Genomic DNA, 26,711 nt, shown 5'->3' with positions numbered 1-26,711 from the left:
GGTTATACATGTACAACGATGGTAGCTACAGTATAGCAGGGAGAGCATCAGGAGTTTATATATGTACAACGATGGTAGCTACACTATACCAGGGAGAGGATCAGGAGGTTATACATGTACAACGATGGTAGCTACAGTATAGCAGGGAGAGGATCAGGAGGTTATACATGTACAACGATGGTAGCTACAGTATAGCAGGGAGAGGATCAGGAGGTTATACATGTACAACGATGGTAGCTACACTATACCAGGGAGAGGATCAGGAGGTTATACATGTACAACGATGGTAGCTACAGTATAGCAGGGAGACGATCAGGAGGTTATACATGTACAACGATGGTAGCTACAGTATAGCAGGGAGAGGATCAGGAGGTTATACATGTACAACGATGGTAGCTACAGTATACCAGGGAGAGGATCAGGCGGTTATACATGTACAACGATGGTAGCTACAGTATAGCAGGGAGAGGATCAGGAGTTTATATATGTACAACGATGGTAGCTACACTATACCAGGGAGAGGATCAGGAGGTTATACATGTACAACGATGGTAGCTACAGTATAGCAGGGAGAGGATCAGGAGGTTATACATGTACAACGATGGTAGCTACACTTTACCAGGGAGAGGATCAGGAGGTTATACATGTACAACGATGGTAGCTACAGTATAGCAGGGAGACGATCAGGAGGTTATACATGTACAACGATGGTAGCTACAGTATGGCAGGGAGAGCATCAGGAGTTTATACATGTACAATGATCGTAGCTACAGTATAGCAGGGAGAGCATCAGGAGTTTATATATGTACAACGATGGTAGGTACAGTATAGCAGGGAGAGGATCAGGAGGTTATACATGTACAACGATGGTAGCTACAGTATACCAGGGAGAGGATCAGGCGGTTATACATGTACAACGATGGTAGCTACAGTATAGCAGGGAGAGCATCAGGAGTTTATATATGTACAACGATGGTAGCTACACTATACCAGGGAGAGGATCAGGAGGTTATACATGTACAACGATGGTAGCTACAGTATGGCAGGGAGAGGATCAGGAGGTTATACATGTCATTTATTTGAAGGTCTCTCTCTCAAGATGTTTGTTTTCTTTGTTGTCAGAATTTTCATCTTTCAAAAAATAATTTAAGACTGCAGTTAAACAATTTAAAAAATATGCACCATTCTGCTTTAAATAGGAGTGAAACAGTTGAGCATTTCTGAATGTTATTTTTATAGAGTTGGTTCCTAGTTGGTATTCTTTGTTTTACTGTAAGTGTTAAAGTTTACTGTCTGGAAATGTGGGAGCCCTAATGCAGTGACGAGCTTTGAAGAACGACAGCTCACATCCTTCTGAATCACACTGTGGATGAATATGTTTTCCAGAATGTTTTCCCAAGTGAATTCAATCTGTTTCCTCACATTCTTTAGCAGGAAGCCCTAACATAATGAGCTCAGAATCACACCCACCTTTTCCAGCGCAGTAAGAGCAGCACAGACTGGGTTTAGCCTGCTCCCTGAGAACATGTACATGGAAAGGATGGATCTGCGGGCCTGCGTTCTCTTGTGGATCATCTGTTTTAACGTTTCCAGAGGTAGGGTTCATTTCTTTATTTCATCCTCCTTATAAAGCAGCGTCCTGTGGGCTTGCAACTCTAAGACCACCCTGAGGTCAATGTAACAAAGCGATCATGGAAAAAGAGATAATGGAAAAAAGGTTTTGTTCTGAATTCTCTGTATCGGATGTAAATTGTCTCCTGTTTTCAAGCGGTATAAACCGTAACATGTCACATTTATTGTGAAAAACAACCATTAAAGTTCATTAAACTACTGAAGCAAACGTAAATCTTACTGAGCTGGTATGAATTCTGAGCTAAAACTGAAATGCTGAAGATGGACACACAGACAGAGTCTCCATTTACCCTACTATAAATAACCAGTGCTAAAGTGCGTCCTGAGAAGGTGTCATCACAGTTATAGATATAATAGTACCTGCAGGCTTCTCACCACCTCCCCTGTATCCCTTCATGTGGGGGAACAACACATACATAGAGTACCTGACACTTTGTTTTTTATCTTCTTTTCCCTTGTACATAACTTTGAAATGACCCGCAGCGTAGTAGAACACGCTAGGCTTGTAGTAGAACACGCTAGGCGTGTAGTAGAACACGCTAGGCTTGTAGTAGAACATGCTAGGCTTGTAGTAGAACATGCTGGGCTTGTAGTAGAACATGCTGGGCTTGTAGTAGAACATGCTGTGTGTGTAGTAGAACATGTTGGGCATGTAGTAGAACACGCTGGGCGTGTAGTAGAACATGCTAGGCTTGTAGTAGAACACGCTGGGCATGTAGTAGAACATGCTAGGCGTGTAGTAGAACACGCTAGGCTTGTAGTAGAACACGCTACGCTTGTAGTAGAACACACTAGGCTTGTAGTAGAACATGCTGGGCGTGTAGTAGAACATGCTGGGCGTGTAGTAAAGCATGCTAGGTTTGTAGTAGAACATGCTGGGCGTGCAGTAGAGCTTGTTGTCATTGACATTGTCTTTAAATCAGCGTCTTCAGGAAATCCTCTGCATCTGACCCTGTTGAGAGTCATTTCCTGGATGTTACAGCGCAGTCATAGTGTAAACTCAGGCCTGTGTGAAAAGGTTTGCATTGTAATGTGAAAGTGTAAAGGCCAGTGCAGCGGGGCAGAGGCCCTGCACATAACTGTGTTGTGTAATTATTGTAAACTTTGCTGTGTTTGTGTTGAACTGTAGGGATCCCTGAACGGTGCTGTACAGTAGATATGAGGCTCTGATTCGGTGTGTACAGTATAGCAGTACAGTAGATATGAGGCTCTGAATCAGTGTGTACTGTATAGCTGTACAGTAGATATGAGGCTCTGAATCAGTGTGTACTGTATAGCTGTACAGTAGATATGAGGCTCTGAATCGGTGTGTACAGTATAGCTGTACAGTAGATATGAGGCTCTGAATCAGTGTGTACAGTATAGCTGTACAGTAGATATGAGGCTCTGAATCAGTGTGTACAGTATAGCTGTGCAGTAGATATGAGGCTCTGAATCAGTGTGTACAGTATAGCTGTACAGTAGATATGAGGCTCTGAATCGGTGTGTACAGTATAGCTGTACAGTAGATATGAGGCTCTGAATCGGTGTGTACAGTATAGCTGTACAGTAGATATGAGGCTCTGAATCAGTGTGCACAGTATAGCTGTACAGTAGATATGAGGCTCTGAATCAGTGTGCACAGTATAGCTGTACAGTAGATATGAGGCTCTGAATCAGTGTGTACTGTATAGCTGTACAGTAGATATGAGGCTCTGAATCAGTGTGTACAGTATAGCTGTACAGTAGATATGAGGCTCTGAATATTGGTATGTACAGTATAGCAGTACAGTAGATATGAGGCTCTGAATCAGTGTGCACAGTATAGCTGTGCAGTAGATATGAGGCTCTGAATCAGTGTGCACAGTATAGCTGTGCAGTAGATATGAGGCTCTGAATCAGTGTGTACTGTATAGCTGTACAGTAGATATGAGGCTCTGAATCAGTGTGCACAGTATAGCAGTACAGTAGATATGAGGCTCTGAATCAGTGTGCACAGTATAGCTGTACAGTAGATATGAGGCTCTGAATCAGTGTGCACAGTATAGCTGTGCAGTAGATATGAGGCTCTGAATCAGTGTGTACTGTATAGCTGTACAGTAGATATGAGGCTCTGAATCAGTGTGCACAGTATAGCAGTACAGTAGATATGAGGCTCTGAATCAGTGTGTACAGTATAGCTGTACAGTAGATATGAGGCTCTGAATATTGGTATGTACAGTATAGCAGTACAGTAGATATGAGGCTCTGAATCAGTGTGCACAGTATAGCTGTGCAGTAGATATGAGGCTCTGAATCGGTGTGTACAGTATAGCTGTACAGTAGATATGAGGCTCTGAATCGGTGTGTACAGTATAGCTGTACAGTAGATATGAGGCTCTGAATCGGTGTGTACAGTATAGCTGTACAGTAGATATGAGGCTCTGAATCAGTGTGCACAGTATAGCAGTGCAGTAGATATGAGGCTCTGAATCAGTGTGCACAGTATAGCTGTACAGTAGATATGAGGCTCTGAATCAGTGTGCACAGTATAGCTGTGCAGTAGATATGAGGCTCTGAATCAGTGTGTACTGTATAGCTGTACAGTAGATATGAGGCTCTGGATATTGGTATGTACAGTATAGCAGTATAGTTTAGAGCAGGTGTCAACTGATATTTTCAAAATTGGCTTTACTGTGGACCCTTATAAATGTAAAATAAGCAGTTACTTTTCATTTGTTTTCAGGTATAACTTTCAACACTACAGCTACCATGGATACAAAGAGTGTGGCGACTCCAAGTCCAACCCCCTTAACAGCATCTACAGCAGGCACAAATATCACCCATCAAGAACACCTGGGATCACACTATTCCAGTTGTGTATTAATGCATGCCTTTTACCTGGGTTTGAATCTGTCTCAAATAAGTATCTTCTTGTACCTATTGTCTTATCTATCTGTTTACATATCTAAATGTGTCTGTTTTAGTCTGTCTGTCTGTACTTACTTTTCAAACCATATTCATGACTTTTTTAAATACAGCCAAGGCAGAAACATCAACACAGACAACAGACAAGGCTACATCGTGTCCCTCCACTTCGACTGTACCCCCCACTCTACCAACAGCAGCTCTGTCAGTGCCTTCCTCAACCACAATAGGTAAGCTTTCACTTACTTGGATCATATGAAGATTTTTCAGGCTTGATTCAATGATTAAAACACTATATTAAAGGCTTGACTGACATAGCACAACTTGTTTAGATACTGTCATGAAGATTCAGGGTGTTCAATAGTCTCAAATTACCTGGGAAATCCAATAATTTAAAAGTTCAAATATACAGACGTGCTCAAATTTGTTGGTACCCTTACAGCTCATTGAAATAATGCTTCATTCCTCCTGAAAAGTGATGAAATCAAAAGCTATTTTATCATGTATACTTGCATGCCTTTGGTATGTCATAGAATAAAGCAAAGAAGCTGTGAAAAGAGATGAATTATTGCTTATTCTACAAAGATATTCTAAAATGGCCTGGACACATTTGTTGGTACCCCTTAGAAAAGATAATAAATAATTGGATTATAGTGATATTTCAAACTAATTAGTTTCTTTAATTAGTATTGCACATGTCCCCAATCTTGTAATCAGTCATTCAGCATATTTAAATGGAGAACAGTAGTCACTGTGCTGTTTGGTATCATTGTGTGCACCACACTGAACATGGACCAGAGAAAGCAAAGGAGAGAGTTGTCTGAGGAGATCAGAAAGAAAATAATAGACAAGCATGGTAAAGGTAAAGGCTACAAGACCATCTCCAAGCAGCTTGATGTTCCTGTGACAACAGTTGCAAATATTATTAAGAAGTTTAAGGTCCATGGAACTGTAGCCAACCTCCCTGGGCGCGGCCGCAAGAGGAAAATCGACCCCAGATTGAACAGAAGGATAGTGCGAATGGTAGAAAAAGAACCAAGGATAACTGCCAAAGAGATACGAGCTGAACTCCAAGGTGAAGGTGCGTCAGTTTCTGATCGCACCATCTGTCGCTTTTTGAGCGAAAGTGGGCTCCATGGAAGAAGACCCAGGAGGACTCCACTTTTGACAGAAAAACATAAAAAAGCCAGACTGGAATTTGCTAAAATGCATATTGACAAGCCACAATCCTTCTGGGAGAATGTCCTTTGGACAGATGAGTCAAAACTGGAGCTTTTTGGCAAGTCACATCAGCTCTATGTTCACAGACGAAAAAATGAAGCTTTCAAAGAAAAGAACACCATACCTACAGTGAAACATGGAGGAGGCTTGGTTATGTTTTGGGGCTGCTTTGCTGCGCCTGGCACAAGGTGCCTTGAATCTGTGCAGGGCACAATGAAATCTCAAGACTATCAAGGCATTATGGAGCGAAACGTACTGCCCAGTGTCAGAAAGCTCTGTCTCAGTCGCAGGTCATGGGTCCTCCAACAGGATAATGACCCAAAACACACAGCTAAAAGCACCCAAGAATGGATAAGAACAAAACATTGGACTATTCTGAAGTGGCCTTCTATGAGTCCTGATCTGAATCCTATCGAACATCTATGGAAAGAGCTGAAACTTGCAGTCTGGAGAAGGCACCCATCAAACCTGAGACAGCTGGAGCAGATTGCTCAGGAAGAGTGTGCCAAACTACCTGTTAACAGGTGCAGAAGTCTCATTGAGAGCTACAGAAAACGTTTGATTGCAGTGATTGCCTCTAAAGGTTGTGCAACAAAATATTAGGTTAGCGGTCCCATCATTTTTGTCCATACCATTTTCATTTGTTTTCTTATTTACAATATTATGTTGAATAAAAAATCAAAAGCAAAGTCTGATTTCTATTAAATATGGAATAAACAATGGTGGATGCCAATTACTTTTGTCAGTTTCAAGTTATTTCAGAGAAAATTGTGCATTCTTCGTTTTTTGTGGAGGGGTACCAACAAATTTGAGCACGTCTGTATAATGAAGGTGTATCAATAACAATATATAATAACTCTGGTAAATTAAAAACAGTTTATTGAATACTGAATAGCTGGATGAATAAAGAAGTGATTCGGTTCACAAAGGGGCAGTTTACAAGCAAAAATTGAAACTCGTGACAACAGATCTCTCGTGCTTTTTTGGTCATGACAGTTCTGCTTCCACGTTTACATGAGAGTTTATTTTAGAGAGAGAATTTAGTTGTCCAAATGCAAACAACCTCATTAATAATAAAATAATGGGAGGGTTTATTGAAATATCACCAAATGTGCTGAAGAGAGATGCTGCTCGATAAAGGACATTGTTCACATAATGCATAGGGGTTTACATGAGGCTTTACGCGCTAGGCAGAGATGAAGAGAAGGTTACCCCCTGTAGCAGGGGAGATCTGGACTGACTGTCTGGCACATCCGTATTACTGCAGGTAGAGGTCAGCAGTCTCGTGGGATCCGCCTGTCGGTCATGGCGATGACACGGAGAGGTGGGGAAGAGGGTGTGTGTGCTTTCCCTCTCTCCGAGTGGCTGAGGGGCGGGCCTTGGGAGACTGCTCGGCCCATAAGATCTGGTTTGGTTGGACGCTCGGGTGGCCGTGTTTGGGGAATACCCAGTGACACTGACGAAAGACGTCAGTTTTAAAATAAAACGAGGCAAAACTGGCTGAGAAAAACAGCCGGCCTTAAAATAATTTAACGGGAAAAGAAATAACAGAAATCACCACGTACCCGAGGGGACGTGCTTAGTTGTACGGGGAACTCCGGCCATCCCAGTGTATAGGTAATTGAGCGTAGGACGGAGGCCCGTTCTGACCGGCTTAGCGGCAGTGGGGGCACTGCGTAAGCAGAACTTTTTGTTTGTAGTTTTATTACTGTGTTTTATTTTCCCCTTTTTCTTTCGCCTTTGGTTTTTCATTATTATTTGTGAGCACTTGTTGTGCATATACCTGTATTGGTAAACGCCGTGATTCTGGTTACTGTTGTCAGTATCCAGAACACGGACAACAGCGCCATCTACAGCGACAAATAAATCAGTACGCCTGAGCGGCGTTACAAATAAAGTACTGTCTCCTTGTGTCAGTGAATTGCCCACCACCCTTCCACACGTGGTGTTAGAAGTGGGATTCCGCTGCATCCTGCCGAAGCAAGGCTAGATGGCTACGGAGAGACAGGAGGAGCAAACCCCTGAAATTTTTTGGGGGGGACAAGGGCGGACCGCAGGTAACCCTGAGGGGCTGCTGAAGGAGATGGATGGAGCCGCTGTCCTTAATGGAGCCGAGAGATCCCGAACGCCAGAGAGGCCAAGGAGGGTCCGTCCCCGAGAGCTGCAGAAGGAGGAGTTCCGGTCCTGGAAGCTGGCGAGGGAGGAGCCGGAGTGACTGCCTGCCTGGGAAGCCAGCGGGAGGAACTGCCTGCCGAGCGTCAGCGAAGGAGGACCTGTCGTTCGTGGGAGATCGTCTCAGAAGGAGGCGGGGCAATCCTTCGAAGAGGAGCCCCGTGAAGGGACACTGGGTTTAGGGGGTAAGCGGGGTTGAATGGGCGCCCCCGCATAGAAGCCCAGGGGTGAGAATAAGTGTTGGTGAATAGTTATAAATGTTAGTTGATTATTGTTAAATGATTTATTGGATAAATGATAGTTAGTTATTGATAATGTGAGATGATTATTGTAGTGATGTTAGTAATGGTAATTATAGGAATGATAAATGAAGGTTAAATGATGATAGTTAAATAGTGATAATAATGATGATCAATTATAATGATAATAGTAAACTAGTGATGTGTATGGTGAAGGTAATAGTAATAAGGATTATGGTTAAATTGATAGTAATACTTGTGGTGATGGGAATATTGATAAGTGATTAATGATGGTAAATAATAGTGAATGATAAAGGTGTAGTTATAATTGTGGTGATTAACATTGGAGCCAGTTAGCTGTCTGGTGGTTGGTTGAGGCTGACTGGGCTCTAATGTTCCCTCCCACCCGCCCATATGTGTTAGAATAGTATATTAAAAAAAAAAAAAAAAAAGATTGGGGGGATGGGGAGTAGATATAAAAAGTAATTTTTTTTTTTTTTTTTTTGGTTTTGTTTAGACTGTGTGGGTTTTGTAAGATGTCTGCTAATGTATATGTAATGATAGTGATATTAAATGGTGTTGTCGGATGAACCCTTAGGGTTCATCCTAAGGAGGGAGGTATGTAGCAGGGCGAGTGCCCTGCACGTGTGTATTTAGTGTTGGTTATATAATTTGTATGTGGAATGGGTTTATTGTGTGTCGTTTTGGAGCTGATTTGTTTAATTGAATTATTGTTTACAGACGGACGCTCGATGGGGACTTGCTGCCTGCTAGGCTTGGTTGAGGGGAAGGGCAGCAGGTGATTGGCTGGGCTGGACCTCAATCAACAGGTGGGCGGATCTTGATCGAGTGTCCGTCAGGTTAAAAACATCCGCGGGAGATGGTTCAGGGCTGCTGCAAGGCCTGCCGTTTTCACGGCACCTTTGATTTATAGTTTGTGGTATTGTGTTTTATTTTGCATTTTTTGTACAGCTTGATGTACTGGTCCTCTGTGCGTTACCATCGCTGGTAACGTCACATGACCATCTTTATTTTACTTTCGTTTTGTGTTTGTTTGTTTGTAAATAAAACCTGCGCGCCTGTGCCGGCGTTTTCAACACCACCACGTCTGTCTCTCTGTATGCTTGAACAGCGGCTACCCACACGCGTGACACGAGGAAGACCCTGTCACATATCGTGTGGAAGGGTGGTGGGCAATTCACTGACACAAGGAGACAGTACTTTATTTGTAACGCCGCTCAGGCGTACTGATTTATTTGTCGCAGTAGATGGCGCTGTTGTCCGTGTTCTGGATACTGACAACAGTAACCAGAATCACGGCGTTTACCAATACAGGTATATGCACAACAAGTGCTCACAAATAATAATGAAAAACCAAAGGCGAAAGAAAAAGGGGAAAATAAAACACAGTAATAAAACTACAAACAAAAAGTTCTGCTTACGCAGTGCCCCCACTGCCGCTAAGCCGGTCAGAACGGGCCTCCGTCCTACGCTCAATTACCTATACACTGGGATGGCCGGAGTTCCCCGTACAACTAAGCACGTCCCCTCGGGTACGTGGTGATTTCTGTTATTTCTTTTCCCGTTAAATTATTTTAAGGCCGGCTGTTTTTCTCAGCCAGTTTTGCCTCGTTTTATTTTAAAACTGACGTCTTTCGTCAGTGTCACTGGGTATTCCCCAAACACGGCCACCCGAGCGTCCAACCAAACCAGATCTTATGGGCCGAGCAGTCTCCCAAGGCCCGCCCCTCAGCCACTCGGAGAGAGGGAAAGCACACACACCCTCTTCCCCACCTCTCCGTGTCATCGCCATGACCGACAGGCGGATCCCACGAGACTGCTGACCTCTACCTGCAGTAATACGGATGTGCCAGACAGTCAGTCCAGATCTCCCCTGCTACACCCCCCCATCTGTCTAGAATGCAAAGGGCTTGCAGTTAAAACGGTTCATGCTGCCAAGAAGAAAATAATAATGGTGATTACTATTATTGTTTAGAATTAGTTGTTCTAGAAATGGTAGAAGTAGCATGTGTACAAAAACCGACAGCACTCACCAATTCCCATTACTGCTTTTCTTATTTCTTAGGTTACTGATGTCCTTTCACACAACCATATATATTAGTCTTAGCCAACTGCGTAACTGTTAATGTGCTAAACAAAAGGATTATGCGTTCAATAATCACAAATATGCGTTATTGTGGAACAAATATATTAAAAACAACTCATGATGTGTTGGTTTCAAACACAGGTACTTTGTTAAAATATTAAAATTAATTACGCAGAAAATGTGGAAACGCTGTTAATATAATAAATACATAATTTGTGTGTATTTGCTAATTAGTTATAAGGGTATATAAAATCATAGGCCTACTTACAACGTAGTTGCGACAAAAATTGATGGATGGAGAAGACGCACTGGCTAGATTAAGTCTTGTATGGGAAGAACTCCTTCAGTCCCATGCAATGGGTTTGCAGGAAAGGAATCGTATTGTGCGCAGAAATTCGGCGTGCAACGCAACCACCTCTTGGTGCTGTTGATCAGCGTGGTCCAGCCTTTCCAAGAGGTGGCTTGTCACAAAGACAGCCGGAGTGGGTGGCGTCAGACCAGATCCAGGAAATAAAACGACAGAGACTTGGGGTTTTGGTGAAGCTGAGCGCGTGATCGCGCTCAGCATTTAATAAACAGAACAGAAAATAAAAAGGTTGTAAACATACAAAAACACAAAACAGGACACGGCACTTTACGCCAAAATAAATAGACAAACAAAACGGACTACACAGACAAACGGTGCACGGAGACAAACAAACACGGTGAGTAAAATAAATGGTTATTTTATTTTAGTTTAATTTACTTTCCTTTCCTTTACTACTTTCCTCCTTCTCCTCACCCGTTCTCCACTCTCGACACCCAACATTTAACACACCACACGCAACATACAACATATAAACGCACACAAGGGCAGGGCACATTGCCACATATACCCCCCCTTGTGCGCAGCACACATGGCCTCAACGGCCACCTCCCCCCTTAAAATCCCAAAAGTCTTGCTTAAAGTCCTGAGCCAAAAACAGGGACTTCAAAGGGTTCACAGGCGGCAATGCTGCCAGTAGCCAGGCTGCTGCTACTGGCAGGGCTTTCAGCGTAACTGCTGACAGCTCCCAGGCTGACTCCTTCAGCTGGGGCACTCCTGGCAGCGGAAAGGCTGCTTCTTTGTAGCCAGCAGCTCCCTCTTCCGGGGCTCCGGCCACAGTATCTCCTGCAGCACAAGTGCTGCAGTGGGAGCAGGTCTCCTGACCTCCCCCACGATCTCCGGCAGCGAAACTGCTGCTGGGGTTGGTGGTCTCCAGACCTCCTCCCCCTTCTTCGTGGCTGACAGCTCCCCTTTCTGGGGCTCCGGCCATTGTACTCCCTGTGGTGGAGGTATGGGAAGCAGAGACAGCTCCTGCTGTTCTGCTTCTGGCAGTGGCGGAGGCAGAGGCAGCTCCTGCTCCTCTGCTCCTGGTGGTGGTGGAGGCAGAGGCAGCTCCTGCTCCTCTGCTCCTGGAGGTGGCGGAGGCAGAGGCAGCTCCTGCTCCTCTGCTCCTGGAAGTGGCGGAGGCAGAGGCAGCTCCTGCTCCTCTGCTCCTGGCGGTGGTGGTGGCGGAGGCAGAGGCAGCTCCTGCTGCTCTTCTTCTGCCGGTGAAGGTGGTGGAGGCAGAGGCAGCTCCTGCTGCTCTGCTCCTGGCGGTGGAGGTGGCGGAGGTAGAGGCAGCTCCTGCTGCTCTGCTCCTGCCGGTGAAGGTGGCGGAGGTAGAGGCAGCTCCTGCTGCTCTGCTCCTGCCGGTGAAGGTGGTGGAGGCAGAGGCAGCTCCTGCTGCTCTGCTCCTGCCGGTGAAGTTGGCGGAGGTAGATGCAGCTCCTGCTGCTCTGCTCCTGCCGGTGAAGGTGGTGGAGGCAGAGGCAGCTCCGGCTGCTCTGCTCTTGCCAGTGAAGGTGGGAGCATCGTATAGTCTCCTGGTGATGGAGGTGGGAGCAGCGTGTAGTCTCCTGGCGACGGAGGTGGGAGCAGCGTGTAGTCTCCCCCTTTTGCAGGGGACTGGTGCTGCTCTGCCTCTCTTGCAGGGGACTAGTGCGGCTCTGCCTCTCTTGCAGGAGACTGGTGCGGCTCTGCCTTTGAAGGGGAAACCAGCAGGCATTCTTCCTCTGCTGGTTGTGATGGGGAAACCAGCAGGCATTCTCCCTCTGCTGGTGGAAGTGGGAACAGCAGGCATTCTTCCTCTGCTGGTGGAGGTGGAACCAGCAGGCATTCTCCCTCTGCTGGCAGCTTGGGTCCTAGGGCTGTGGAAGCCCCGACTTCCCTCTCTTCGGGCTGTGGACGCACCGACTCCTCCCTTTTGGGCTGTGGACGCACCGACTCCTCCCTTTTGGGCTGTGGATGCACCGACTCCTCCCTTTTGGGCTGTGGACGCACCGACTCCCCCCTCTTGGGCTGTGGACGTTCGGGCTCCCCCCACTCAGGCGTAGGATGTTCGGGCTCCTCCCACTCAGGCGTAGGACGTTCGGGCTCCTCCCGCTTGGGCTGTGGACGCTCAGGCTCCTCCCGCTTGGGCTGTGGACGCTCAGGCTCCTCCCGCTCAGGCATAGGACGTGGCAGCAAGGGCTCCTCCTCTTCATCCTGCATGGGGCATAGGGCCCACGTGTGCCCATATGCCCCACAGCCAGGGCACCACTCCCCCCATCCCAGTCTTTGGGCCATTGCCTGTAGGGTCCTGTGGACGGAGCAGGGTATGGTGGTGTGGCTAGTTTGGCCACAGTCGAAACACCACAGCCCTGCTTCCGCCTTTCTCCCTTTGCCCTCCTGTGCTCCTCTCCAGCCTCTTCTCCCCATTTCTTTTCCTTTTGTTTTTTCAAAAAAAAAAAACTGCGGTTCCCGCTCTGGCCTGAGTCCTGGAGGCGCTGTAGATCCCACGCAGGACACCACGTGTCATAAAGACAGCCGGAGTGGGTGGCGTCAGACCAGATCCAGGAAATAAAACAACAGAGACTTGGGGTTTTGGTGAAGCACGCGCTCAGCATTTAATAAACAGAACAGAAAATAAAAAGGTTGTAAACATACAAAAACACAAAACAAGACACGGCACTTTACGCCAAAATAAATAGACAAACAAAACGGACTACACAGACAAACGGTGCACGGAGACAAACAAACACGGTGAGTAAAATAAATGGTTATTTTATTTTAGTTTAATTTACTTTCCTTTCCTTTACTACTTTCCTCCTTCTCCTCACCCGTTCTCCACTCTCGAACACCCAACATTTAACACACCACACGCAACATACAACATATAAACGCACACAAGGGCAGGGCACATTGCCACATGGCTGTATTGCCGATCCTGCCTGGCAGCGGTGCGTGCAATCAGACGGTACATCCTTCTGCACTCCAGGCGCATCAGACGATGCTCCTGGATCAGCAGCTACAGTGTTCAAACCAACTTTAATTTAAAGAAGAACAGTTCTTGTCTTCTTTAAATTAAAGTTGTTTTGAAAATGCTAGCTGCTGTGGTTGGGGATATCAAGCACTTTTAATTGGCGCTGGGACAGTGGTGTGTATATGCGATATTTTATTGTATTCACAAATTAATCTTAGGCTTCACAGGTAAAACACAGACTGTGAAACAATTCACATTTGGCATCCTTTAAATTAAAGTTGGTTTGAGCGCTGTAGCTGCTGTGGCTGAGGAGATAAAGCCATTTTACGCGTGTCAGGTAGGCTGTGTGCGTATATGCGGTATGTTATTGTTTTTCACAATTTATTTGTTTTATTCACATGTAAAGGAGAGCTTGTGAAACAATTCACAATTGGTCTTCTTCACATTAAAGTTGGTTTGGACGCTCTAGCTACTGTGGGGTGATAAAGCCATTTTACGCGTGGCTGAGGCTAAGTGTGCGTATGTGCGGTATGTTATTATTTTCCAGAAATTATTCTTAGGATTCACATGTAAAACAGAGACTGTGAAACAATTCACAATTGGTCTATCTTGTGTTGCGTGCTGTCAGAAGGGGTGGAAGCTTGAAACATCCTGCGGGGAAAAAAGCTACATTATTCGTAGTATTATTATTATGATAATAATGCTGGTCATAACAATCTAGTAGTTTTCATGCATCGTTCATAATACACTGAAGATAATTAATAATGGTATAAATCAACATCTCTGTTTGCAATGTATATATAATTTAGCCGCGACCCTCATCAGGAGAAGCGGATTGATAATAATGGATGGATGGATATTTAACTGATTTGTATTAGTAAGACTGGGATAAGGAAAATCTTACTTACGCTACAGAGGAGGACAGAAAGACCGTATCCCAGAGAAGAGCGTTCTTTTACATAGGGGAAGTGGAGGAGGTATCGTGTTATTTCATGAAAGTCTATCGTTAAGTATTTTGCACGACTGTGGAGTTTGTTGCTATGGGACTAAGGCCAATTAGCGCGCGCACTTTACCGTGCTTTACCAAAATGTGATGACACTTGAGTCACGCACTTTTGGAACGAGCACAGGCATTAACCCCACAGGCGTAGCTACCAGGAAGATGTCAGGTAAAAAAACGGCTCATCATTGATCTATTAGCTCCTTATGACAGCCTTTTCAGCAGCATTAACTCTCGAATCCCTTTAGATCCATTCTCCCTCCACTATATCACCATCTCTGATGCCATCGGCTCAATCAAAACTGCAGGCTGAGGATTCTGGTTAGCCAAAGCAGATATTTCAGATGCATTTAAAGTCATGCCCATCCTCCCCTCCCTCCATCACCTCTTCGGGATATGTTGGAACAACAAATTCTATTTTTCCACCCAGCTGGCTTTTGGCTGCCGCAGCAGCCCCAAGATTTTTGACTCTCTTTCTGAAGCTTTATGCTGGATTCTGTTAAATATTCACCACAGCCCTTTCCTTCTCCATCTCCTTGACGATTTTCTTCTCGTTTCGCCTCCCTCGGATTCCCCAGCTCAAGCAATCACACATCTCAAAACCCTCTTTAAATCAGTTGGCGTTCCACTCTCAGAAGAGAAAACCATTGGACCAGTGCACACCCTGGAATTTCTCAGAATCACACTTGATACCATCTGATTCGAAGCCCACCTTCCTCCCAGCAAGCTCGCTCGCATCCATTCTCTCATTCAAGAATGCCAGATTTGCAACACTATCGAGAAACGTGATCTTCTTTCACTGCTCGGCCACTTCAACTTCACCATTCGTATCATTCCGCAGGGCAGGACATTCATTTCTCGTCTTCTTTCTCTCTCTGCCAAAGTCAAAAATCTCAACTCTTTCATTAACATTTCAGCAGAGGCAAGGAAAGATACCCAGATGTGTTCCTCTCTGTTACAACAGTGGAACGGATTATCTCTTTTCTATGATGACTTTATTTCAGCTCAGCACAACCTCTCTCTGCATCCTTCTCATGGCCTCTGGAAATAAAAACTCTCCCTCCTCAACTGAAATCTACCACCCTACTAGAAATCTACCCCATAGTGGTGGCGGCCCATTTATGGGGACCCCGCTGGAAAAATAAGTCAGTTTTATTTTACTGTGATAATCAAGCCACTGTTCACATTATTAATAAAGGATGTTCTTCTTCTCCACTAATCATGCAACTATTACCCCGCCATGTCTGGATCTCCATGTGTAACAACTTCATCATTCAAGCCCGCCATCTTCCAGGAACCTGTAATAATGCTGCCGATGCCCTTTCTCGTCTTCAGATTCCCAGGTTAAGACATCTGGTTCCATCGGCTCATCATTTCCCTCTGGCAGTACCTCCATTCAGCGAAGTGGTAATGAGGGGGTCCTTCTTTTGAGGGCAAGTGAAGCTTCACTTCCCAACCTTGGGTCGGCCGAGCCACCCCATCCTCCGAGAAGGAAGGTTCTCTACAAAAGACAGAGGGGACCCCCGGCCAAAACCTTTCCTTTCTAACACCTTCACTTTTGGATGCTTCTCTCCCTCACTCAGTTCACGTTCATTCATTCATTCAATCATTCGTTCGTTCGTTTACAGGTTTCCCCCTGGAAGGAGCCGAGTTATCCAGCTCGGAGACCGAATTGCTCGGTCCTGCACCTCCGGGATGGCGGCTCCTTCTTTGAGCAATGGGATCCTCATGTTTACTAATACCACTTAGCCATAGCTCCAGTGACTGAGAGAATTGACAATCAAATACCATGCATGATACGTGAGTGAGAGAATTGATAATCAACTAACATGCATGATACGTGGGTGACAAAATGACTTATTTCTGTACACCCTGTTTATTCTACCTTCAAATCAAAGTTAATTGGCTTCTCTGTCCAGGAAATGAAGAGAGCAAACCAAACACAACGACTGAGCCACTGCAGAGCAAACTGAACACAACGACTGAGCCACTGCAGAGCAAACTGAACACTACGACCAGCAGTTTTCCATCCTCTCCAGGTAGTGCTCTATTTAAATTACACAGAATGTGAAAGTGAATTCAAAACGGTCACCACATGGGCTTGTACTGTGCAGCACTGTCCTTCTGGTTCTTAAGAGCGTAAGAGCGACACTCCTGAAACTTAACAAATAAACAGCTGAGGGCAGCTAAGGCCACAGTACTGATTCCATTGAACAATATGTGTTGATACTTCAACGTAATGCTATAAAAACAATTGTATAAATGAATGTTATTGTAAAACCTGTTGATATCTTGGCCATCTATCTACCTAGAAATTACAGCTGTTTCTAAATGTTTGTATTTATAAATTTATAAAACACCCATTGTGTGCTTATATATGTCTATGTTTTTCTTAGGGGCTGTAGTCTCCAGTAGTACTGAACCATCTGTAAGCTCTGTGTCTACAGGAAGTTCAACCTCTGAACTAGTGACTACATTTACGTTGCCCCTGACGATGTCCGCAAGAGGCAACGCAAGAGCTGGTAAAAAGCATAAAATAATGGACTGGTTAGAACCTCCGTGTCACATAGAGAAATATTCTGATATTTGTTTTTTCTTTGCAATTATTGGCTTGTAGGAAATTCTATAACTTAAAGGTCTCATTAATGGATTTCAATTCTCTCACCTACATATGTCTATAATCTCCTCACTTTGATAACATCTCTACAGTCCTATCCAATTAAACTTTGGAGATCTTAAACTGCATCTAAACCAAGCCAATGCAGCAGAAACTAATGTCCTGTTTCCACTGCCTGGTGCTCCCGGCTACAGCTGCTCACAGCAACAAAACAGGGTGTTTCCGCAACTCGCCCAAGCAAACATTATTATATTGAACAATGTTCATCCTGCTTCAGAATCGGCACACAAGGCAAAAGTCTGTAGTCAAATTTGCCTTTTTTTTAATTCATGATTCACACAACGACAAAACCTGGCTGTTTGTTTACTTGTGCTCTCCTTCTTAACCAGAGTCCTTGCTATTTGTAATGAGCTAGTGGTTACATTTATTTGTTACAGCAGGTTTCTTTAAAACAAAGCACAATACAATCCCACAATCCCCCAGTGACCTTTGACGCACTGCAAGAATTTCCGAGGTTAGCCAGGTTTGGGAAAAAAGCCCTGAAACCTGTGGGCAGCCGAAGGCAATGGAAACAAGACATAAATGTCTGAATAACCTGCTGTTGTTTTTTTTCCTGTTTTACAGACTTTTCTGGGCTGACAAGTTTATCAACTCAGACTGAAAACGAAACATCTTCATTTGCTTTTCCTACTGAACAACCACAAAACAATCTCACCATGTTAGCTTTTGGTAATTATCAAATCACATGCTAATATTTGTTTTAATTTTTAAAGGGAGCAAGTACGAAAACTGTTAATTAAAAGGCTTATTGCTGTAGACAGTCAAACCTGTGTTATATCATGTAATGGGTTACCTAGTCATGTTGCTGAAGGAGACACTTCTTCACACAGAGAGTGGTGAGGGGATGGAATGGGTTACCTAGTCATGTTGCTGAAGGAGATACTTCTTCACACAGAGAGTGCTGAGGGGATGGAATGGGTTACCTAGTCATGTTGCTGAAGGAGAAACTTCTTCACACAGAGAGTGGTGAGGGTTAGGGTTAGGGTTAAGGTTAGTGGATGGAATGGGTTACCTAGTCATGTTGCTGAAGGAGACACTTCTTCACACAGAGAGTGGTGAGGGTTAGGGTTAGGGTTAGGGTTAGGGGATGGAATGGGTTACCTAGTCATGTTGCTGAGGAAGAATAACTTGGATTCTTTAAGACCCAACTTGACAATGCTTTGAGATCAATCAGCTACTAGGAACTGGACAAGCTTAGACAGGCCGAATGGCCTCCTCTCGTTCATACATTTTCTTATGGGTTTTTTTAATGATTGCAATGTATTAATGAGACCCATAGAAACCAATGCAATTCTAAGTGCTATATCTGAGTTCCACAAAAACAGGTGTATTTGTAGAATCAACATTGTGATTTTAAGCTCTTGTTTCCAGGTTATTGGTGAACTCCTGAAAAAGTCAATGCCACTAATGATGACTTGTTATGCTTAGTACCTTTGAAGTGGTTTTAAAAGTATTGGAATGAAGGAGGTAAAGGGAACAAATATGTGAAACTATTCAACAAGCTTGAACCCATGGGTAGAGGTTATATTTTGTAAAAGTCTGTTTGATAATTTTAATGAAGTGGTTTTATTCCTGAGAGAGTTGATTGGGGGAGAATGGTTCGGGTGCAGTAATCACTCAGCCAGTTCATTCTAACGCTTCATTTTTAGGGGTAATGAGTCTGATTCTGATCCTGATTGTCGTCATGGTGATTCTGGTCACTGTCGTTAATCTGAGAGGGAAGTGCCACCGATCCAAGGAATCCAAAGGTATCTTTTATTTCAGATTTATTCAGCTTAAATAATGACCGTAGGTTCATTTCGTGGGTCTGACCTTTATGCAGTGCTGTTCGCTATCACTTGTCACACTAATAGATCTACAGAAGTTCTGATTGTAACTGATAGATCAACAGAAGTTCTGACTGTAAACTTGGTACAGACAGTTACAGAGTATCAAAATCTGTGTGGCTATAAGGTTACCTATTAAAGGCTGCATCTTGAGAATGACTGTTTTTATGTTCTTCATTAAACAATGCTTGGTCTTGGGTCCCTGAAAGTCTCCCCTGGTAAAGGCATAATCACATGCTGTGCAGGGTGAGTCATGCAGTCAAGTGAGTGCAGGTTCCTGGGGATTCACTGGGGATTCCATAGGGAGTGCCTCATTGACTCTGGTGCACCTAGAGTTTGGGATGCACCCTACTGGCAAAGCTCCCAGTGACCTGCAGGGCTGGCCTTTGTCCTCCAGAGGCCGGTAGCTTGCTGACATCTGTTCTCGGGTTCCTGGGTGTAAAGAGGTGATTGACTTGGTCGTGGGTTCAGAGGACCCCACTGGCCTTCAGTTCTCCTGAGATGTTGTTGGAGATTACTGCGGCCGAGCGTGATTAAACAATCAGAACTTTTAGAAACACAGGGTAGAAACACGACATAAAAAAGAAGGCTTAGCTTTTTCACCCTTTACAAGAAGCCAATACCATTTCCAGTGTTTAAAACAATACCACTAAACTGCTGAACCCAAACGTAATGTAATACGCTAAGGTATGGTTCAGGAGAGGCAACTGTGGCTCTCCTAGTCCATTCTATTGCAAGACTTGCAAGAAGTCCTTCATTATTTCATTGATCATTTTCAGGCAGCTATCAGTAATATGGAAAATTACTTCTACTGTATGCATTGGTTAATGTCTCATTATCCCACCAATGGTGGAAACACCACCCTTTCGGTCCCATGAGCTTGAATAACCGATATTGTTTGTAAAAGTTTAAGAAAGAAATACAAACAGACAGGGTGTCTTTGTACCCCCATGATTCTGAAGAGAGAAATACAAACAGACAGGGTGTCTTTGTACCCCCCAGATTCTGAAGAGAGAAATATAAACAGACAGGGTGTCTTTGTACCCCCCCCCCAGATTCTTAAGAGAAAATACAAACAGACAGGGTGTCTTTGTACCCCCCAGATTCTGAAGAGAGAAATACAAACAGACAGGGTGTCTTTGTACCCCCCAGATTCTGAAGAGAGAAATATAAACAGACAGGGTGTCTTTGTACCCCCCCCCCCCCCCGATTCTTAAGAGAAAATACAAACAGACAGGGTGTCTTTGTACCCCCCAGATTCTGAAGAGAGAAATACAAACAGACAGGGTGTCTTTGTACCCCCCCCCCCCCCCCCCCAGATTCTTAAGAGAAAATACAAACAGACAGGGTGTCTTTGTACCCCACCAGATTCTGAAGAGAGAAATACAAACAGACAGGGTGTCTTTGTACCCCCCCCCCCCCCCCCAGATTCTTAAGAGAAAATACAAACAGACAGGGTGTCTTTGTACCCCACCAGATTCTGACACGCTTAGAACTTGTGTGAAACAGTGTCCTACATTTCAGCAGGACAAGGGATTCTATAAATAAATGGAAACATGTAAGTGTGATGTACATACAGGCAGCTAACCCCATGCCGCTGATTATGATCCATTCAATAGCAGACAAGCAGCTAACTCATACCCCTGATTATGATCCATTCAATAGCAGACAGGGAGCTAATTCATACCCCTGATTATGATCCATTCAATAGCAGACAGGGAGCTAACCCCATACCCCTGATTATGATCCATTCAATAGCAGACAGGGAGCTAATTTATACCCCTGGTTATGATCCATTCAATAGCAGACAGGGAGCTAATTTATACCCCTGATTATGATCCATTCAATAGCAGACAGGGAGCTAACCCCATACCCCTGATTATGATCCATTCAATAGCAGACAGGGAGCTAATTTATACCCCTGATTATGATCCATTCAATAGCAGACAGGGAGCTGATTCATACCCCTGATTATGATCCATTCAATAGCAAACAGGGAGTTAATTTATACCCCTGATTATGATCCATTCAATAGCAGACAGGGAGCTAACCCCATACCCCTGATTATGATCCATTCAATAGCAGACAGGGAGCTAATTTATACCCCTGATTATGATCCATTCAATAGCAGACAGGGAGCTGATTCATACCCCTGATTATGATCCATTCAATAGCAAACAGGGAGTTAATTTATACCCCTGATTATGATCCATTCAATAGCAGACAGGGAGCTAACCCCATACCCCTGATTATGATCCATTCAATAGCAGACAGGGAGCTAATTTATACCCTTGATTATGATCCATTCAATAGCAGACAGGGAGCTGATTCATACCCCTGATTATGATCCATTCAATAGCAAACAGGGAGCTAATTTATACCCCTGATTATGATCCATTCAATAGCAGACAGGGAGCTAATTTATACCCCTGATTATGATCCATTCAATAGCAGACAGGGAGCTAACCTCATACCCCTGATTATGATCCATTCAATAGCAGACAGGGAGCTAATTCATACCCCTGATTATGATCCATTCAATAGCAGACAGGGAGCTAATTCATACCCCTGATTATGATCCATTCAATAGCAGACAGGGAGCTAATTCATACCCCTGATTTTGATCCATTCAAAAGCAGCCACTGAGATTGTGTTCCAGAGTTGTGAACAGCAACCCTGGCCCAGCGCATGGAGTCTCTTTAGAGATCTGGAAGAGGACTCACTAGTTCCAGTTATTTACATTAGTAAAGCTGCAGGACACTCCCTGTCACAGAACCCAACTTATTAGTGTTTCTTTTTGAAAGGTAAAAAGTCTGGAGATTCAGGTGTGTCTGAAAGGTAAGAGCAAAATGATAATAACGATTCAAGAATATTATATTGCACGTAAGAATGCTAAATAACACTACTACTACTACTACTATGACTACTACTACTACTACTACTACTACTAATAATAATAATAATCTACATAATGCAATGCATATTGTAATCTAATAATCAACTGCACCATATACTGTAGTTTTGTACCATGCTTCATTTTCAATATTGGTACAGTTGATGTCACTTCCTTTAAAAAAACCCTCCCTGAGGCACTTCTCGGAATTCCATTCAACTGCAGTCCATTCAGAACGGTGCCATCCCAGTCCTACCTCAGCCACTTAATGGTCTTCTCTTCCTCAACCTTTCCCTCTTTTCAATGTAAATCACAATGGACTAAATAATGGTTCCTTATGAATGGAAAGAATCATGGAATGACATTCACCTCTACTCGTTCCAATATTCCCGCATGCACAGATGTCCGCTGTCCCATAACTCTATAATCTCCCATTTCTAATGTTAATAATAATAATTCCAGTCTTATGTATACAGTTGCGTTCTATTTTGAATGGTGTTTATTTATTTCGTCTGATGCCAGAGAACAACATTTCTGACATCAGATCAATTGAAGCCATACCTTCTTATCCTTTTCTCCAGCAATTCTGCTAATTTAGAAAAAGAAAGCATAACACTGGTCTCTGTGAAAAGCTTGAACATAGAGACAGGTAAGAACACTTTTAACCACAAGTTCAAGGAGTAGGTTTAGCTTTATTGTACTAGAAAATGGCTAGTACAGAATTACATATTCAAACCCTTGCAAATATTATGCAAATATGAAAGCTGTAGGGCTATTTCCCCAGACACTTTCCAACGGAGACACAGTATGTACAGCACAGCGTATTCAAAACCGCCAGCCCTCTTCACAAAGGGGGGCCTCCTGAGTTATTCAAAGTATGTTTTTTTAACGTCTGATTTCATGAATTTAATACAGTTTATAACATGGTAAGAATAGAGGGAGCAATCTCATTAATAGAGAAAAGTGTAAAGTATTGCATGCGGGCAATAAAAATGTGCATTATAAATATCATATGGGAGATAGTGAAATTGAAGAAGGGAACTATGGAAAAGACCTAGGAGTTTATGTTGTCTCAGAAATGTCTTCATCTAGACAATGTGGGGAAGCTATAAAAAAGGCTAACAAGACGCTCGGATATATTGTGAGAAGTGTTGAATTTAAATCAAGGGAAGTCATGTTAAAACTCTACAATGCATTAGTAAGACCTCACCTAGAATATTGTGTTCAGTTCTGGTCACCTCGTTACAAAAAGGATATTGCTGCTCTAGAAAGATCTAGAAAATTATCCCGGGTTTAAAAGGCATGTCGTATGCAGACAGGCTAAAAGAATTGAATCTATTCAGTCTTCAACAAAGAAGACTACGCGGCGATCTGATTCAAACATTCAAAATCCTAAAAGGTATAGACAATGTCAACCCAGGGGACTTCTTTGACTTGAAAAAAGAAACAAGGACCAAGGGTCATAAATGGAGATTAGATAAAGGGGCATTCCGAACAGAAATTAGGAGGCACTTTTTTACACAGAGAATTGTGAGGGTCTGGAACCAACTCCCCAGTAATGTTGTTGAAGCTGACACCCTGGGATCCTTCAAGAAGCTGCTTGATGAGATTCTGGGATCAATAAGCTACAAACAACCAAACGAGCAAGATGGGCTGAATGGCCTCCTCTCATTTGTAAACTTTCTTATGTTCTTATGTTCTTATTAGCTAAGAAGTGTTCCATCCTGTGCAGATATGTCACCACACCAGCACAGCCTGCAGCTTTCAGGATTCACTCGACAAGCAACACACATACATTCACTTTACAGCTCTCAAATGGGTAGTCTTGATAGAATCTACGTTTTAGCAAAGACACTTTCTTACTTTAAACATGCTATCTGGTACTTCACTATGTTAAAGAAGTTTGCAAGCCTTTGTTTTCAGATTCCCTGGAGAGTGAAATTGTCCCACCCCGGGGACTCTTTAACCAACCAGCTGCCTCCTCTAGTGATTGACACACTTTGCAGCCAGTACGATGCATGACCCGGATAACGCTACTGAGGTTAAAGGACCCAAGAAGTGTAGTGTAGAGATTTCCTGGCAGGCAAGGCGAGCAAACTGAGAAGCTTCTTTTACCTAGTGTAGTAGCAGGTGTCTTGTTTTCAAATGTCAGTATTTGTTTGTAATTTCATATGATTCTTTCTAGCCTGCATGTTGGAGACCTATATAGGGAATAGAAGTGTGCCCGGCAGATGAGATTAATGACAGTATTATACTTGTATCAACCACCTCAACTATTGATCTTCAAACCAGAGGAAAATCAGGGAGTTTTTCTCACGGTATCACCTCATTGGTTCCATTAGTAACTATGTAAATACATATGAACTACCACACAATTTCCTACTGAATTTGTGCCATTCCTATTTAATTCATGTGAACTATGCATCAGTAATGGTTAATATTACCAGTGATGGTGTACTACTCGGCGCTCTGTATAAACGTACTGCTGCACTGCTCATTTCTACTACATGGGTTTGAATTGTTTTTAAACATGTTCAATAACAGACTCGCCAAGGATTTGCTCCACACGTCGTACAACTATAGAAAATGATGAACACGGAGGAAACTTCCACGATGTACACAGCACAAAGGTGAGCAAACTGTTCTACAAATACTGTAGCGTCTGAAATGAAGAAAACACTACTTCCTGTTTATTTATCTATTTGTTTATTTACAATTTAAAGTAATTCCAGTAAATCTTCTGAAATATATATTCACCTTTACTTTCATTGTGTGTGTGTATATTTGGGCAGTTTAAAAAATGAGGAAAACCACAAAGAAAGTGATTTCTATAATTTCTAATTGTTCAATTGAAAGATATCAATTAAAGTAGAGATTCAGCTTTATAATAAAACAACACTGTGTGGGTGTGACACAGAGAGAATGTAAAGCACTGTGTGGCTTTTATTGACAAACAAAGGAGAACAGGAACTCCAGGTGTGAACGACCAAAAAAGAGTTCTGCAAAATCTGGAGGAAGAATCGCTCGAGCAGCCCGGCAAAATCCTCGGATTACTGCAAAAGATATGACACAAGAATTGAGAGAAGATGGTCAAGAAATTCACGAGCGAACAATTCAACAATACCTTAACAAGATGAATTTCTATGGGTGAAAACCATGATACAAACCATTGTTAAAAACAATACACAAAAGAAAGCCATTGGAGTTTTCGATTGAATACTTGAAGAAGCTTGATGATTTCTTCAACCACATTTTATGATCAGACGAATCCAAAATATAACTTTTTTCACTAAGAAAGCAACAATATGTTTGGAGGAAGAGAGAGTGTTAAACACGGTGGACGATGTGTGATGGTATGGGCTTGTTTCTCTTCTTCAGGCTCTGGTGACCTTTGTATTGTAGAAGGATCAATGAATGCTGCAAAATATCAAGAAATTTTGCACTCTCATTTGTTACCCAATGCTAGAAGGCTTATTGGATGGAAGTTTGTATTCCAGCAGGAAAATGATCCTAAGCATTCTGTGAAGTCTACAACAGAATGTCTGAAAAAAAGAAGATTACAGTTATGGATTGGCCATTTCAGTCCCCAGACTTGAATCCCATCGAGATGTTGTGGATTGACTTGAAGGCTGCTGTTGCAAAAAGGAAACCAAAGTTGATTGCAGAACTCAAAGCTGTATGTGTTGAAGAATGGGCAAAAATATTTCCTGAAAGATGTCAGGAACTGGTTTTAAAAATACAAAAAAAAAGACTGCAAGCTGTAAAGGAAGCAAAGGATGGGAACACAAAATACTAATGTAAGAGTACCTAAATACCTTTGTCAAAGTATGAAATTTGTTTTTGCATGTTGTTTCTCATTTTATGCATGCTATGTAATAATGTGTTTTATTATAAAGCTGCATCTCTACAATAATTTATATCTTTCAATAGAAAGCAATTGTATATATATGTGTGTGTGTGTGTGTACAGTCAGTCAGTCAGTCAGTCAGTATATATCCATGTGTCATCTGAATGCAGTAACCACAAGGTGAGAGCTAACGAGAAGACATGGAATCTCTACAGACATCTCACAGCAATGCAGAAACACAAACGGGGTAAACAGGTAGCCTTTTCAAGGGGTAATATTATCAAGATGTCTGTTTTTTCATTGTCACTGCAGAGTCTAACACGTACTGTATCTTTCTTTTGCAGTTGGTGTAACTGATCAGCTTTACAATCTGAGAAGACGGTTGATATATTTGTCAGCAAACACAGGACTAGAAACCATTACAATTCCACTGCTTTACAGGGAGTGACTGAGTCAGCTATTTCACCTCATGCTCTTCACCTCTGGAGTGGCTGGTAAAATAAGTTTGCTGGTCTGATCCCAGAGGACATTAGTGTATTAGTGTTGAGTTCAATGTCAGTCTCCAGGGGCTGAATGACAGGGTATTTCCAGTCAGGACTGTGTTCTAGCTGGGACGGGAATCTCCTATAAACCGTGGTCAGGGCCAATGTCGTGTCAAAAAACATTTCAATAAATAAAAAAATATACATTTCAATAAATACTTCTACTGATTTGTGTTCTAGAAAGAGCCTTTTAAAAACTCTCTTCCAAACACTTCCAGTGGTGTCCCATGGTATCAGAGTCATGAGCAGAATAGCCCACACATTGTAAATCTATAGCTAGTCTTGTAAAAGCCCTGTAAATGCACAATTCTCATCACCTTTCACTGGGATTCAAATCTTCTGCTTGCTTTGTCGTTCTTTTTGA

General features: G+C 43.1%; 1 protein-coding gene across 6 annotated transcripts; it reads left to right on the top strand.

Annotated features, from left to right (window-relative positions):
• Nucleotides 1–1,458: 1,458 nt before the first annotated feature.
• On the top strand, nucleotides 1,459–26,503 carry LOC117413100 (endothelial cell-specific chemotaxis regulator-like). Of its 6 annotated transcripts, none has more exons than XM_058996643.1 (12): nucleotides 1,463–1,595; nucleotides 4,337–4,465; nucleotides 4,632–4,748; nucleotides 15,898–15,969; nucleotides 16,482–16,601; nucleotides 16,959–17,084; nucleotides 17,804–17,908; nucleotides 18,889–18,987; nucleotides 21,870–21,903; nucleotides 22,540–22,607; nucleotides 24,503–24,588; nucleotides 26,150–26,503. In XM_058996643.1, exons 1-12 carry the CDS (start codon nucleotides 1,526–1,528, stop codon nucleotides 26,156–26,158), a joined length of 1,035 nt encoding a protein of 344 aa, XP_058852626.1. In that variant the 5' UTR covers nucleotides 1,463–1,525; the 3' UTR covers nucleotides 26,159–26,503. The 6 variants fall into 6 exon arrangements, with proteins under 6 accessions (XP_058852630.1, XP_058852626.1, XP_058852627.1 ...); XM_058996644.1 differs by lacking the exon at nucleotides 26,150–26,503 and adding an exon at nucleotides 25,976–26,096; XM_058996647.1 differs by lacking the exon at nucleotides 4,337–4,465 and having other exon boundaries at nucleotides 1,459–1,595.
• The last annotated feature ends 208 nt before the right edge of the window (nucleotides 26,504–26,711 follow it).

This window comes from Acipenser ruthenus, chromosome 23, assembly GCF_902713425.1.
Source record: "Acipenser ruthenus chromosome 23, fAciRut3.2 maternal haplotype, whole genome shotgun sequence".
In the NCBI taxonomy this organism is placed as follows: domain Eukaryota; kingdom Metazoa; phylum Chordata; class Actinopteri; order Acipenseriformes; family Acipenseridae; genus Acipenser; species Acipenser ruthenus.
The sequence above is the reverse complement of the archived record's forward strand: the minus strand, read 5'-3'. Positions and strand labels throughout refer to the sequence as shown.